Below are 16,091 nucleotides of genomic sequence, written 5' to 3' on the forward strand. Positions count from 1 at the left end.
AGTTACTGGGCCGTCATGATGGTTTTCTGTTTGTGATAGGCCAGTTTTCGTTATTTGCCAATATATTTGCTCCTACTGCACATCCCCAGTGCTTCGCTCGCTTTTGCTGAATGGGAGACACAAGTCGCAGGAGATGAGCGAGTTTCTGCCCTGCCACAGCTCGGAGCCTGATGCCCTCCCGCAACTGCCGCTGGGTCCCATGGACCATGCTGACTCCAGGGGCGCTCCGAGCTCCCCGATCCCAGCTCTGGTCCGGCTGGCGAGGCCGAAGGCAGTGGGGACAGCCCTGTTTTGGGGTGCAGCGACATATTTCCCCGTGTCATTGACTCTACATGGCTTCATTAATGCGTTGCGTTCTTAAAAGTAAACGTAGTAGAAATCCATTGTTGCCCTGTAGAGGCATAAATGGGTTTGAGAACAGCTTTCATGTAAACTATAGGTCATTTGCCTCTACTTAAGTACTATCATATTGCCAAAAGATATCAGATGGATAATAAAGGAGAGATTGGCGTGAGGTGGGGCAAGGCCGGGGAGGGGAGGCGAGCCAAGCCAATTAAGGAAGGAGCAGAAACGAAGCAAGGAATCATTTAGAACTGAAGTGCGCCTTGCTTTTGCCCAGCAGTAACCCCGAATGTTTTGTTTCCTTAAAAAACCAGGCGGCTGAGCGATGTAAAAGCCGCTGCAGCGACCTGCGGGCAGCCTGTGCCCTTCTCTCGCCGCCCCCGCGGATTTCTCTCAAAGAGCCCCAAACCCGGGCCTGCCCATGGGGGTGGGCCGGGCCCGCACGGAGCCCGCACCGGGTGGGGGGGGGGGGGGGGGGGGGGGGCGTTGAGCTCGGCGGCGCCCGCAGCACCGGCACCGCGGGGCCGAGGTGCCGACCCGCCCCGGGAAACCCCCCGGGAAATCCGCGCTGCAGCTCGGCCGCCGCGTCGGGGCCCCCACCGCACCGCAGCCCCCGGGCGACTCCGATCCCGATCCCGCTCCCGCCCGCCGGGGGGCGCAGGCTCCGCGGCGGCGGCCGGGCGGGGCGGTGCGGGGGATCTGGGGGGGGAGCGCCGCCCCCCCGCCCCTTCCTCCACCAGCCCGCGGCGGCCGGCGGGGGGAGGGCGGCAGCAAATCAGCCCGGCCCGGCGGGGCCGCCCGCCCCCGGCCGCCGCCTCCGCCATTGGGCCGGCCCGGCCCGCCCTCCCTTCGCCCGCCCCGCTGGGCCGCCGCCGGGGCTCCCCGTTCCTGCGGCCGCCCTCAGCCTCAGCCGGCGGCGGCAGCAGCGCGGGCGGGCCCCAGCGCCGCCCCCGAGCGGGCAGCGCCGCCCCCGGCCCCTTCCCGCCGGCGCCCGGCTCCCGGTGGCCGCCTTCCGCCGCCCGCGGGCCAGCAGCAGCAGCAGCAGCGGCGGCAGCTCACCTGGGGCGGGCGGGACGCCCCGCGCGGCGGCTCCATGGCGACCGCGGCGGTGGAGCCGGTCTACGGGCTCTCGGAAGACGAGGTGGGTCGGGGCGGGGGGCGCTGGGGAGCCCCCGCGGGGGCGGCGGCGTGGGTCGCTGTGTGGCGGGGCGCGGGGGGACGGGCGCCCTTCGCCCCCGTCCCCCCAATCGCCCCGGGCGCGGAGGGGAGGCCGGGGAGCCGGCCCCGGCGGGGGGCGAAGGTCGAGGGTCGGTCCGGGAGCCCGCCCCGCCCCGCGGGGCTCCGCGCCCCCGCCCGGCAGCAGCCGCGGGCGGGGAGACGTGGCGGGCGGCGGGTCGGTGCCCGAGCGGGGCGGCCCGGCCCGCTGAGCGCCGCCGCCCCGGCAGGTGCCGCCGCTTGCGAGGGGCCGGGGGCGGCCGCAGCCCCCCGGCAACCCGCTCCGCGGCCTGCCTGCCGGGCGGGCCGGGCCGCGTCGCCGCGGGGGCGGGAGCGGGTCCGTTGGGGTTTGCCACCGGCCCCCGCCGCTGAGCCCGTCTCGGGCCGTGCCCCGACCCCGCCGCCGGTCCCCGCCGCCGCCCCTCGCCCCGCCGCGCCTCAGCAGGGGCTGGTGGCGAACAAAGAGCCGGGGCCGGCGACCGGGATGCCGTCGGCGGGAGGCTCTGCCGGCGCCCCCAGGAGCGGGACGGCCACCCCGTGTCATCCCCCGCCTGGTGCCCGGTGCGGATGGAGCTTGGTCACCTAGGGAGGACTGGCGATAGCTAATCGCCGTGCTCCGGCCTTATCAACCGACGGCATATGGTTCTGCAGAAGCCATGCTAACAAATTAAATATGCATAAGCAGAACAGCCCGCTTTATCTTAAGTGAGTGATAAAAATTGTAGTTAATGCCCTTTTTATTTCATTGCCTTGGTCAGGTACTCTTTTTTTTATTAGCAGGCAGTATAATAAAGCATCAGAAAAGGGACAACCTATATCACTGTTCTGTGATTTCAGTGTATCAGCTGTTAGGATCAGGCATATTGCTTGCCTGGGTTGTATTTTTACAAGAGTGAATAATAATAATAATTATAAAAATGGTACATCCGGTTTTATGGGACTAAACATGAAGGGCTGTCTGTCGGTGTGTTTGTGGTATAGGAGAAACTGGCGTTAAAAAAAATCTTCTGACTGTAGAAGCTGCCAGATGATTTTATTACCTATTATATTTGAGCGGCACCAGTCTAGATGACTGCACCATTTAATTCCAGTTGGAAAGGAGGCTCTTTGGCTGTGGTGGGTGTTTTTATAAAGGGGGGTGGTGAGTTCTGCTTTTGGTGAGGTACAGAGCTATGAAATGCTCTGTGTGTGTGGAGGTAGGGAAGAGGAGAGCGCGCTGCGAGGGCCTTCGGCGCTTCAGGTAGCGAGCACAACATCAAGGGGAATCTTTTCCTCCCGGGGCTGTTTCCCCAAGCCTTGACGTGAGGGCAGGGCCGTCTGGCGGCCGCCGTGCTTCGGGAGCCTCCGGGCAGCAGCAGGAATGCTACTGCCTCACCGTCCCTTGGGGTGACCTGGGTGGTGGTGATCCGCTTGCTCCCGGGGTGCTGGTGCCTCTCCATTCCCTTGGGGTGACATGGGTGGCAGTGATCCGCCTGCTCCCGGGGTGCCGGTGCCTCACCGTTCCCTTGGGGTGACCTGGGTGGCAGTGATCCGCCCGCTCCTGGGGTGCCAGTGTGGGTGGGGGGCACAGCCAGGCTGGCGGGGCTGGCCATCCCAGTGCTGGCACCCCAAAACACTGGATTGGTGGCGGTTACATGCTTTGATGGATTTGAGTGCATTAGCAGGTGTGATCAGTGAGGGAAGGGAAACCTGGGAGCCATCCTGCCATGCCCTGGGTGGGTGGTTGAGAACATAATCCTGGAGCCTGGCTGCTGCTGTTTTTGTTGCATGTGTACTCGCTGGTATCTTTTGTCCCTGCCTCCTTCCTCGACATACGCTGGTACTCGCGCAGAATGTTAAAGAGGAGCGAATGCATGGAGAAATCCACTGGACGGGGGAGTGCAGCTGCAGACACTGTGACTCAGCTGGACCCCTGGCTCCGGGGTGGACAGGGGCTTGGAGAGCCAGGGCGGGCACTGTGATGGTGCTCGTGTCCCCGGCTGGTACGAGGGACCTGGCCTGCTCCAGGGTGGGCACAGCAGTCCAGGTAAGGAAGGGTGTCCGTCACTCGCCTCCCCACGTAAAGCCAAGCTGTTTGCAAAAGAACCTCTTGGAAAAGCGAGCCTTTGGTCTGTCTGCGATGACCCACGGTGGTCCCACGTCGCGGATGCAGTGGCGACTGCAGTCACCCTACCTGTGAGGAACGGTGGATCGGTTCTTTGTTCCTGTATCCCTGTAGATCGTGATGGTGCTGGACCAGTACAGCGATCATCGAAAAATATGACAGGAGGCAGCGAGTGGAAATAGGGTGGAAGAAGGAGGAGGAAGGGGCAGGGTGCGGAAGGGCATGGAGAACACGGGCGGTGTTTCAGTACGCCGACAGCCTGAACCGCTGTTGAGCCTGCGGTGAACATATGGGCAAAGGAAAGCAGTGAAGGAGCGGAATCTCCCAGGGAAGGCGGCCATACGTAAGCTCCATTGCAGGCACATCTCGAGAGCGGTTGCGAAAGGCAGGTATGTTTACAGTTTGATTGCGCACTGGCTTTTGTGGATAATGACTTCCCATTAGCATTGGCTCGGGCTTGACTCGTCTCTTTGTTTTGAAAAGCAAAATCTCTTTGCTACTCTTGAGAGGCCAAATCACGTATGTGGGCATATTTTGGCTATTAATTTTTCTTTGTTCCTACCTTGGTTTAAAATACAGTTTGCAGTTCTGTTGTATACTTTTGTGTTTTATGTAGGGCTTTAAGTAGGCCTCATGTAGGCCTACCTGTCCTAGCACAATTGCTGATTGGGAAAAGTAGTTATTTAAATGTAAGCTAGACTTGCTTAATGGCTTCCCATAAAAATAGCAATATCTATGACAAATAATTAAGCATAGGCTTAACTTCTACTTGCTCAGTAGATGTATGTGTCAGTAGGCCTACTTCTTGTCTTAAATTAAGCATATGCTTAAGTGTTTGCAGAGTTTGTGCCTACATTAATGGCTGTAAATAGCTGTAATTCTCAGTGGATACCTTCAATGTGGACATCTGTTCTTATTTTGTTCAAATACCGTGATAGGCGTTAAGACACTCGGTAGTTGAGGGACTTACTGAGTCACAGATGACAAACCAACCGTTGCATTTAGCCACTGACAGACTGCATTTTTCTTCAAATGTTGTTTTCAGAAACCTGCCTCTTTGTAAATATGAGCTATAAAAAAAGTTTATTAGTTAAAATTAGCTGTAAATCAAATTCACTTCCTATGAATTTTTCACCATGAGGGCGACTGTAGCCCTGGCGCAGGTTGCCTGGAGAGGCTGTAGAGTCTCCATCCTTGGAGCCATTCGGGAGCCATCTGGACGTGGTCCTGGGCAATCGGCTCTCGCTAGAGAAGGGGGTGGGCCAGATGACAGTCTGTCAACCAGCCTGTGGTTCCGTGAAATCATATTTACACAGCCTACTGGAAGCTCAGGTGCTCTCAGGCAATCTTTAAATGGCAGTATATTTAAAAACTTACACCCCTGAGTAGCTGAAAATGTGTGCGGACGTAGAGCACTCCTGACGGAAGCTGTGTGCCCGTTGCACGCGTTGGGTTTTGAGATGGCTGTTTGTTAATTGCTCCTGCTGTAGCAGTGACGGGTCTTCAGCGCTGGGCTCAGCAGCGGGAACGGGAGCACCGGCCCAAGGGATGGAAGTGATTTCCTCCAGCGTTTGTTTGTTTAGGGCGTCCCTGAACCATTGAATACATCAGGACCCTTGATTTTTAGGAATTACTGGAGTAATCTCATAAACTTAAATCTACTTTTTAGTCATCTTTACTTTTTTGCAAGAAGAAAGGCAGTAATACGTCCCTTAGAGAAGGTCACCTCTCGTTCATTTCACTTGAGGTTTCTGGAGAGTTGTGGAATTGAACATGGGCCAAGCAAAACGGAAGTTTCCCCAGGTATTCCCTTTGCCCTTCTCAGTGTGCTTGGGTAGAAGAAAAACGTGCAGCTTCTTGTATCTTGTTTGGTTAAATAAATAACATGTCTTCAGGAAAAGATCCTTGAAGGTAGAGTATCTCTTTATATTTCAAAATACAGGCAGAAAAGGGGTTCATATGTAGAACTGCTCTCTCCAATTCTAGCATTTCTTCTCTTCCCAAGTTCTATTCAGCTTCCATGACTTGTGGTTGAATAAACTGAAATTACAAGCTTCCTACTGAGATGACATTTTGTCATGCATTAGAAATTGTCAAAAAGGAGCTTATGTTCATGAAAATATCTTGATGCATGAGGTATAATTGCATATGCCTTAAAATAAATAGCTCTGGATATAGGCACTGCAGCTTAACCTTTTTTTCTCACCTTAGTTCTTGTGTAGTGGACTGGGCAAAACATTGTGTGTGAGAAATGAATCCTGAAGGATTTCAAGACCTCGGGAGCCTCCACGGCACACTGCTTTTAATGAGACACGCTTTCGGTAAATGCAAGCAAAACCAGTTTTTGGGTATGATGGAAATGGTACCTGCGAATGGGATGAATTCCTGTGAAGCGTAGGCTTATCTATACTTTATCTAACATCAGCGTGAAGAATAAAAATAAGATTTGCCACAATGATGTCGTGGCAAAGTACAGCTTGGGGCGTGAGGTGACGAGGAATACGGCTGCGATAGAGGGGGTGAACTGCCTCTTTTTGTGCAGACTGTTTCAAAAGGAGGCCTGTGGGCAGGTGGCTTGTGTGTCCTGTGTTTTCCTGGTCCTGGTGGGTTTGTTCCTCTGGAATTGCCTCCCTTGAGGGTGTCTCGTTCCCTGTACTCGAATGTGGTGTAAATGAAGTTCGTCTGTGTGTGTTCTGGTGTGGTCCACGAGGTGGGCTACGAAGGCCTCAGAAGGAGTACGTCAGCACACTGCTTGCCGAGTCACTTGATGTATTACCGAGGAAAAAGGCTTCCCCGACTTGAGTAGATGACAGAGCAGTGACGTGGTGGAGTTCAGTGTTGGGTTTCTCTACTTTGCATTTTAAGCAAACTGTAAATCTGTGAAATAAGCCTGATGGTGAGTTGTTGGGGGGAAGTGTCTGAGTTCTAGATGGTTGCAATTAGTTTTGAGGCAATGTTTCTGATAACGTTGCCTCCATGGTGAAGCTGTCTCTGGCTGCTCACCGTGCTTCTGCGTTGCTGCTGTACAGCTGAAGTTTTTCGGAGCCTGGAGCAGAAGCACTGGAAGAGCCTTGGATGCATGGATGGATGGATGGTCGCCTTTCAGAGGTCACAGGCATCGCTGCGGGTGCCGTGCCGTGCTGAGGAGCAGTTGGTAGGCAGTGGGGGTTCCTTGTGGAGGCCTACAAGGAGGGCAAGGGGCCAAGCAGCACAGGGCCAGCCTGCCCGGTGCAGCATCTGCCCCTGCTCCGGCTCCGCTCCGCTGCTGCCCATGGGAGCCAGAAGGCTCTTGTGCAGGAAAAACTGGAGCTCCTGAGAAGAGACAGCTTTCGTGAACAGCACCACGAACGCACTCTTGAAACAGGTCTGTTGTTTCTGCTGCGAGTACTCTGGCTATGTAAAAGCATAACTCGTCGGAGTGTGAGCAGGGGCCTCCCTTGGTCACAGCAGTGACACAGTGTTCTAGTAATAAGCAATTCAGAATAGTAACTTTTTTATTGACTTTTTAAATGGAAAAAAAATCTGGATTGGCTTTATAGATTCTAAGTGCATTGGCTTCCCAGGGATAGCACGTAAAACTTTAAATGATGTTTAAAAAGTCCAGATAAGGAAGCATTTCATAAATGAAAGGGCCTGCATATCTACTTGTTGTGGCATAATAACAAAATTAATAGGCTGTGGTTCTCAGCAGGTCAATAGATTTTTATAAAAGCTTGCATTTTAAAGCTGCTTTTAATGAGTTATCAGCATATTTTGGCCACTATTACTGACACTGAGTAAACTCTAGTTTTAATATAAAATTAATGTAAAGACATTTAAGGTGGTTTATATTAAAATGTGGGTCTGAGGGAGTGAAGGAATTTGGGTTTTATATGTACACCCATTCAGAGAGCTCTGTCTGTCCTCCGCCGCCGCCCTCTGGTAGAGCGAGTGGGTGTTTTACGGTCTGGCGAGGGATGCTGCTGCTGCAGGGGCTTCGGCTGCCCCTGTCCTTGTCGCCCGGACACTGCCCTCGGGGAAGGGACCAGAACCATCTCCCTGGGTTCATATTTTCAAGATCTGTGTTGTGGTCTGGCCATCGGAGGGCACTGTGTAGTGGTAAATGTAAACTCAAGGTTATCCTCTGTTTGTGCACAGATTCCATTTTCCTGGGGAGTAAACGTGGACTCTGAGCCCCTCAGCTGCTGAGCAAAGCCCTTCTGCTGCCACAGCAGCCGTCGCAGCCATGGGGACACCGCTTTCGCGGGAGTTACGCTCAGTGGATCTCCGGTGGCGTGTTTTGTTTTGAAAATACAACCAGGCATGACAGGAGCGCCAAATGAGCTTACCTTTCAGAAGGGAATAAAATGAATATCTTAAGATGTTACGGGAAGAAAGAGTGCACCACTGCAGCCTCTAGGTTGGAGTTGTGTCTTCAGACAGTGAGAGGGTCAACGGGTTATAATATTTATCCTTTCTAAACCAAATAGAGCTCATTATGCAAGGTGGACTATCTCCAGAGGTGCTGTGAGATCCGGGGGCCGCGTCGGGGGTTGTGGGACTGCATGCTGTTATCTTTGCCTGTGGCATGCCTGTGGGTGATGCTGCGCGGAGCCGAAGAAGGCATCTGCTGCGGGGCTCTGCAGCCGCTGGGCGCCGGTGTTGCAAGGGCTGCTGTGGGTGCAGCCGGTTTGGCAGCTGGCTGATTTCAGCTGAATCAGGCTAAACCAACAGCCTCTCGGTCCCGGGGGATTCATTGAGGCCAAGACCTCTTGCTTAATTAAACTCAGTGGCATATAAACTGGGACTTCCCTGAGAGAGTGGGAAACCTCCAGCCTCTTCGTAGCAGTGAGGGATGGATTGTCTACTGGCTTCAGTCAATAAAAAGTTGTGGGCGCAAAATCAACGTGCGGTAGTAGCTTGGTTTAGTTACAGTTTTGTAAATTTTGGTGTCGATGAACAGAGGAAATCTCTCTATTATAAATTTCTTCATCTTTTGCTTTCGTTGCTGCTTCTTCTTAAATGTTTGTTTTAATTGTGTTGAGTAAGAGTTTTCCTGTAGCAGTAGAAGAAATGCTACTAGGCAGCTCTGTCCCCTTTTAGAAAGAAATGAAGTGTAATCTTGTACACACTGTTATTTTCAGTAAGCTGGGTAAGAATGCAGCGGCAGGTTGGGTGACTTCTCAGACTTGAAAGGAATGTGGTTTTACTGCTGGCGTGCTCAGCTCAGCTCAGGACTTGAGCTGTTGCCATTTCATTATTACAACCTGCCAGGGCTTTTACCTTCAGCCAGAGCTGGAGCTGGAGCTTTCAGAAGTGTTTAACTCGCTGCCATGCCGGCTTCTTCCAGCATGGGGTTCTTAAACTGCTCCCTTTCCCGGCTCCCTCTGTCTTTTCCTCTCCCCTCCTGTAAAGAAGGAAGAAAGTCAGAACCTTAGGAAAGGGATTGTTTTCTGCAAAGAAGCAGCAATTTACTAGTAATTCACTTTAAAATAAGAGATGTGGTTAAATTGCACAGGCCTGGAAGCTAACTGTAGTTAAAATAGTTTAAAAAAAAATCCAAAAACAACAAACCACCAAACCACCCCAAACCCCAATGAAACACATCCAAAAACTTGATTCTTGAAATGTGTTATGAAATGTCTGTCTTCCAGATAATGTCTTGACTGGCAGCAAACTCAGCGTGTACATTTGTAATTGCTCGTTTTTCCCTCCCTCTGTTCTTTTAACCCTAATTCCTGTGCACTGGCAGGATGTAGATATTCGTCAGAATCCTGATTTCTAGGAGTTAGGAACCTTGCCTGTAACAAAAGAAATAGCTACGATTCTGGGAATACTGGCAGGATATGAGGAATAATTCCGTGAATGAGATGTTGTTTGCAATTAAGCTGTAGTACCTTATTTTTGTGCCCAACTGCATGGATTAGTGTTGTTTTATTGGTGTCATGCTAACTCAAGACAGGTTTTCTTTTTTTAATGTAGTTTATCTGCTGGAAAAGAGCAGAATTGTTCAGAACGGTGCACAATCATGGTGTCCTCTCCTTTGGCAGTTTCCCGTCTTGAATAATCCTGGCTTGAGGAGGGAAGTACGTTAATGTGATCTGTGCTTTTCTCTGTGTGTTTTTAATTGAAAGCAATTCAAAGTCTTACTCTTAAGCATCTTGATGTCGATGATCGCACTGCGTTGATGGCAGGATTTTGGAGAGATAGGAGTGATGAGTAACTCTCAGCAGAAGGTGTCCTGGGATGACGTCCTCATCGGCTGTCCATCTGGTAACTGGTGTGGCGGGGGAAAGCTCCGCTTCTGGCCTCTTCCTGGTGAGACGGGGTGCGAGGTCCCGAGCACGCTGCTCCGTGAGCCGTGGTGGGTGTCCGTGTGCACGTCAGGCGCTCATTGAGGCTCGAAGGGTGCTCTGCTCTTCTGTTCCCCTGCGGGGCGGGTTGTGGTTGTGTTTAAGGTCTTCGGAGGATGAAGAAGCATTTTATTTGCCAAGAATGAAGTGCTCTGGAAGATAAACTAACAGCAAGGAAGAAGTTTTTTGGGATATGTTGAAGGGAGACGAGCCAAAGGAATTTTTTTGGTGCTCTGCTTGCAGTCCTCCTCCTCTATCTGTTTATCCAGTTCCTCTGTTGAGAGAGAGAATGTCAGGTCTCCTCCACGCCATGGAGTAACTTACATAAACTGTCATCAACTTCTGAAATAAATCAACAAAAGTATTTAACTTTTTAATCATTGAGAAATTACAATAGAGGCATTGCTTCACAATCTCAGTATTTTATTTTTTTTCTGCTGAACACTAGCCAGGCTTCATTTTTTCCTAGCTGTTGGTATGTCTATGTGAAATCTTGCTTCATTTCTACTGCTAAATGAAAGCAGAGACGTTTCACTCAAACTTTTTTGTCTGGTTGTTTGAAAAAACTTAATAAATGACCATTTATTTTTTAAAAAAAAAATTTCTTGGCTGCTATTTTCACCACTCCTCCTTATGGCCAGCAAGTGATAAGGCATTCTGGCCAGCATGTAACGGAAACCATAGAGTCTTGCAGTCATCAGATCCTGATTCTGCTGTGTCCAAAAAGAAATAATAGTAATAAAAAATCTGAATGAAAAAGGATTGACTTTCTATTATAAACAGATTGCCTCACTTTCTTGGTTTTGAATTCAGAGGGACAGATCCGGTCTCTGAAAGGTCCTTGAGCCTGTGGTCCCTGGAAGCTGGGAGGTAACACCATTTTGTTGTTGCCAGGTTTTTGCCTGTATCTTATTCTCTTTAGTGTTTGCTTTCGGTCAGTGTAGGAAGGCACGTGCTGGCCCAGGTGTACTTTTGGCTGGTGTATCTAACTTGTGAGTTACAGGGACTTGCTGGGTGAACTCGGTCCACTCCAGAGCAGATGTGCTCCCCAGGTGCTGCCACCCAGTCGTCCATGAAGCGGAGCGGGATCCGCTTGGCAGTTTTAGGTGGGGATCACTGGAAAGCTGCTGTCGTTGCCCAAATGTTGAAAAAGCCTCGACGCGGTGTGGGGGGGTGGGTGTTGCACCTCTTGCAAGGGTTTCGATGTGTGGCCTTTTAGGGTCAGGGAGATCATCATCTCCAATCTCGGCTGGCATTGTGTGTCTAGTAGATCAGAGTGTCACTCAGATATGCTACTAAATACGAAATTATTTTTAAAGCTTTTCAGTCCTCACACAATTGTCAAATGGCAAAGCCTGAAGGTGTTAGAAGAGCTAATTCCCTGTTGTGGCATGGGACTGGTGGAGGGGAGGTGGCCGGGTGGTCCCAGCATGTTAGCTCTGGGCCAAGCGGAGGAAGACGAAGTCTCCACGGGTTCTGACGTGGAAGAGAAGTGTCAGGTTTTGGCGGTGGGAGGGAGGCGGCCAGGCTGAGGCTGTTGGTGATGGAGACAGCCCAGGCAGCTGGAGATGAGGCTGAAAAGAGGTCGTTTAGCCCAATTTATTAAAATGAACTGAAACCTGGATTTCTGGGTTGGCTGTAATGCTGTGGCTCCCTCGTTACCCTGATTCCCTACTCCTGGGGAGGCTGGGGCAGGCACAGCTGAGTGGGCTGAGGGCCTTCAGCTGGTGGTCATCTGCTGCCACCTGCGAGTCGTTACCTGTGGGCAGTGCCCGTGCACCACCCCTGTTTAGCAGAGGGGCTGGAGGCTGCTGCTGTTAGGTGGTGGCTTCTGGAGCAGCCGATATGGATCTAGTGGATTTGCACTGCTGAAAGGGATGTCCTGCTTTCTCCTGTACGTCTTGGGACCTTCCGTGAACTAGTACGAAGGGCTAATTTGCAGGCAGCCGCCCATTCCTTTGCTGGGCTGTTGCGTTGCAGTAGCTGCCGCAGAGGTGAGGAGAGTCAGAGGTATGTGGCAGGAGCTGCTGGGGTGGTGGTGGAGGGGGTGTGTGAAGAAGGGAGGGCAGGACATCTGCTATTTGGTGGCTGTGAGCTATCAAGTTGGCTGTCTGGGTCTCATGAATCCAAAGCTTTGGCTGGAATCCTGACCCTGATGAAATCTGTGATAATTTTGTCTAAAGGCAGCTCATCGGTAGCCTTCTGGAAATGTTAAATGGACGAACTCCCTAGCAAACAAGTGGAGAAAGTAAAGGTTTCTTGAGTTTGCCGGTGATGATATTTGTGGTGACGGGAGCGGTGAGAGGGACACATGGTGTGTGGACAAAACTACATGTCTGTGCTTTCTGCTTATGCTAATTTAGCCTTATTAACAAAGCAACAGAATTGCTGCTTTGGAAAGAGCAAGCGGCAATGTACTTGCTTAACCTCTCTTCTCAGTAAGATGATGTTGTATGTATTATAAAATATTGGCTTAGCCCTTGGTTATAACTGTTGAGCCAAAAGAACTTGAAAATACTCTGTTTTGGCCAAGTCTTGCTTTAGTGAACTAAAAGACAGCTGCAGAAAGTGTGGAATACTTAAATGGCGTATATGCAATTTCATTTTATAGCTGTGGTAATGTTGTCATTGTTTAAAGTCTCGGTATTACTAGGCTCTCCTCCCTGGCTTTGTATGTGCTTTTTTCCCTCTCCTTTTTTAAAGTGCAATGTTAGTGCTAACGTTGTCATGTAAACGGGTCAGTAGATAGACACCTGAGGAGATGGCAAACCCCTGCGCTGGCCGAGAAGTGGGTTCGGGAGGACAGAGTCCAGGCTGGGAAGCTGCGTGCCCGAGGAGGTGTGTGCCGTGGTGGGGGAGCTGCTTCACTCCTTATGTTACCCGTCCTCGGGCAGGACTCTCTGTTGCTGCCTGTAACTCTCTAACACTCAAAGTACTAAGTATCTAGAGCTTTTGGGGTGGTTTTTCCAGTTATTTGTAATTTTTCTTATTGGAATGCCAAAAATTAAGTATTGTGTTTGTATTTTTAAGAAGTACATCAGTACTGTACATTGCATTGTACTGAGTAGGGAATTTTCCCATTTTTAATGGCTACAAAGATGTTTAAACCTGGCACAGTCTAGGCATTGTGGAAGTGCAGGTACTTATCTAAACTTGTGGAAACTTCTTTGAATCTCATCAAGTACTGACTGAATGGGAGTTACTGTCTCTCCCTATGGTTAGGAGACGTTCGCCACCTGTGACAAAAATGGTTGCTCTTCAGATGCAATTTATTTTTGGTATATCAAAGGAGCTAAATTAACATCTTGTTGCGGCCTGAGTTGGGAGGCTGGGTGGCTTTGCCTTCCTCTCCCCCTTCCTTAGCTCCAGCTGTGATCCCTCCCCGCCCTTTGTGCTAGCACTCTCCCGATAGGTGAATTGATACGGGTTAACCAGAAAGGATTAGAAATAAGCCACAGTTTAGGACAGGTTCGCTTTCTGCTGTCCCGGTGAGTTGAGTTTGCCTGCGATGCAGTCGTACAGTGCTGTGGTTGTCTCAGGTAAGCGGTGGGGGTGTGTGGTTGGGTGGGCAGGAGAAAGACCTGTATTTTCGTCCTTGCTATCTGTTTTGGTTCAGTTCCACCTGGTCAAATCTTGTCACTTAATATTTTATTCCTCATTTCCAGTGTCTTATAGAAAAAAGTTAACTCCTGCAGGTCAGGTAGGACATAACAAACACAGTGCTAGAAGTTCACTTGCAAGTTCAGTCAGGATTTTGGGTGAATGATGCCTGCTCCTGCAGCCTTGGCCTGAGGAGGCACTTCTCATTTCCGTTTCGTGTGCAAAGGAGCTTTGCGGTTTCGTTATCCCTTGCAGGGTAGGCTGGTCTCAACCGTGCTGTGACACACCTCTGTCCTGACAATGTCCTTCACGGTGACTCACCGGTACTTGCCCTTTGAGCAGAGGCTTATTAGACAGCACAGTACGTAGGATGAGTCGTGTTTCCTGTCTTCTCTGTTGGTAGTACCTCCCTGCCTCTGAACCTCATGGTCTTACCCAGCAGGAGGGCTTGCTTCTGCTGTATTGTCATCTCCTTTGCTAGATCTTCTGCTAGTTCTCGCCCACAGTTCTGGTGCTAATCGTCTCTTAACAGTAGTGGTTGATTAGAGGCTTGTAGGAGATGAGTCCAGGAGCATTCTCATTAAAAACTAGACATTCTGAGGGTATTAGCAGCCTGAGACTACCACAGGTGTTTCTCCTTCCTCACAAGCTTCTTTGTGGTTGTAACCATAACCGGCTGTTTAACTACCAGTAGTCTTTGCTGTGTTGTCGCTTCACTGAAGTCGTGATGAGTAAGAGTCACAACATACACTTTGGGTAGCAATTCTTTTTCAACTCATGGAAGAAATACACTCTGTTAACTTCGTGGGGTGCTACCTTTAGTAAGCCCAGAACGTTTTACCTGCTGTGTATCTCTTTGTGTGTCCATTCTTCAGTTTGCAGTACCGTTCAGCACTGGGGCAGCACGGTTGAGGAGATGCTTTTGGAGACCCAACTAGACGGGGCCGCAGGCCAGCTGGTCTGAAGTCAGTGTTGACCCTGTGGGCACAGGAGTTTGACTGGAGATGTCCCGCTAATCCAAATTACTCAATGACACTGAAGTCTCCAGGGCTGCTGAAGTACTGTAACAGCTGTATAGTTTCTCAGAGCATGTTTTTTCCACTTCTCAGAGTTTATTGTATTCTGAGTTTGTCGTGTGCCTTGGTTTATCCTACTGATTAGGAGGTGGCTTTGGGCTGACTAACCGATGGATGATTTTTTTGAGTGCTTTCTGACTGTAATAGCTGGCAAAGCCACCTTTAAAATAGCATCTCCTTTGCCCAGTGACCGTTTGCTCAAGGAATCAGTGGAAGGTCTTGTTTGATTTGTTGAGCTTCCTCGTTGGGCTGGCTGTGTACCTGCACGAGCGAGCTGGTGGGGTACCAGTGGCGTGGCCGGACTCCAGGTGGATGCTTGGATGTGACTTTGGATGTTTGGATGCTTGCTAGTGACCTGGGCAGAAACAGAAACGGGCATAACCTGGCCACCGGGAAGGCTGGGCTAAAGATTTGAAAACCAGATGTAAACGTGGGGGCCAGTAGTGTTTTGAAACAGCCTTTAATAGAAATAATGGGCAGTTAACTTGAATGGATCTCTTTTTTTTTTTTTTTTTTTTTTTTTTTTTTTTTAAGGTAACACTACATATGTTTTTTCCATATTTTTTTTTCCTTTACTAAGTGGATTATCCTGATGGTGCTGTCCTGTTGCCCCTTTTATCCAGAAGGCACCTTCTCATTCTGTGGTCTAATTAGCATGATAGAGAAGCTCCTGGTCTCCTCCCCTGACTCGAGGATGGGATTTCGTTTGCACCTAGTGCAGTGGAGGGCCCGGCTGCCCCACGGGGTGGTGGCTCTGCCCGACAGGGACCCTGGGAAGGGGAGAGGTGGGAGCGGCGGGGGGGGCCCGGCAGAGCTCCTGTCCTGCTGGTGCTGGGCTAGCCAGGCCCGGCCGCGGCCAGAGCTGCCATTTCCAGGGACGTCCTGCAGTTGAACCAGAGGTCGCGTGACGTGAAGCCGCACAGTCAGGTTCTGGTTTTGTCTTACTAGTTTCTATTGTAGTTTAAAAGGCAAATGTTGTAAAAGAGGCTGCCGCTAAGCGGTTATGAGCTGGGTGTGGATTCCCTGTGAAGTCATTAGTCACCGTAGGCCTGTGCGCTCTTAATGCGAGGTCCTGGGAGAGAGACCCTTTGGGAGCCATCAGAGCCATGGGGCCTTCAAAACCCCTAACCAGCGGTCTCAAAGTCCTCAGAGTTCAGATGGTAAAGTTTGTATCTTAATGCGTTTTCAAGTCTTGTGGAGATCTTCTGGTATCATGTAACTGCCTATGTTGCTTTTTCCTTAGAATATTGTCCAAATTTTGTGTTGGAACTGGTGCATATTTTAAAGCATTTCAGTCACTGTCTTTTGATTGACTGACACTGTTATTAAAGAAATGCCTCTGACGCTTGCATTAATTGATTTAGCAAAATTTTTTATTGTTCTCTCATCCTGCTGACATCATGAAAATTTTCCTTTAATCTG

The 16,091-nt window shown here is 50.7% G+C and overlaps 1 protein-coding gene across 3 annotated transcripts in view; it reads left to right on the plus strand.

Moving 5' to 3' along the window:
• Positions 1–1,298: 1,298 nt before the first annotated feature.
• LOC128903015 (E3 ubiquitin-protein ligase NEDD4-like) overlaps positions 1,299–16,091 on the plus strand; it is a 161,494-nt gene continuing 146,701 nt past the window's right edge. For 2 of the 3 annotated variants that reach the window (XM_054186879.1, XM_054186881.1), the window contains exon 1: positions 1,300–1,483. In XM_054186879.1, the coding sequence (XP_054042854.1) occupies positions 1,436–1,483 (48 nt within the window). In that variant the 5' untranslated portion in view covers positions 1,300–1,435. Of the gene's footprint in view, positions 1,484–16,091 lie in introns of all 3 variants that reach the window. The other variant, XM_054186878.1, reaches the window with a different exon arrangement.

The sequence above is a fragment of the Rissa tridactyla genome, chromosome Z (genome assembly GCF_028500815.1).
Source record: "Rissa tridactyla isolate bRisTri1 chromosome Z, bRisTri1.patW.cur.20221130, whole genome shotgun sequence".
Taxonomy (NCBI): domain Eukaryota; kingdom Metazoa; phylum Chordata; class Aves; order Charadriiformes; family Laridae; genus Rissa; species Rissa tridactyla.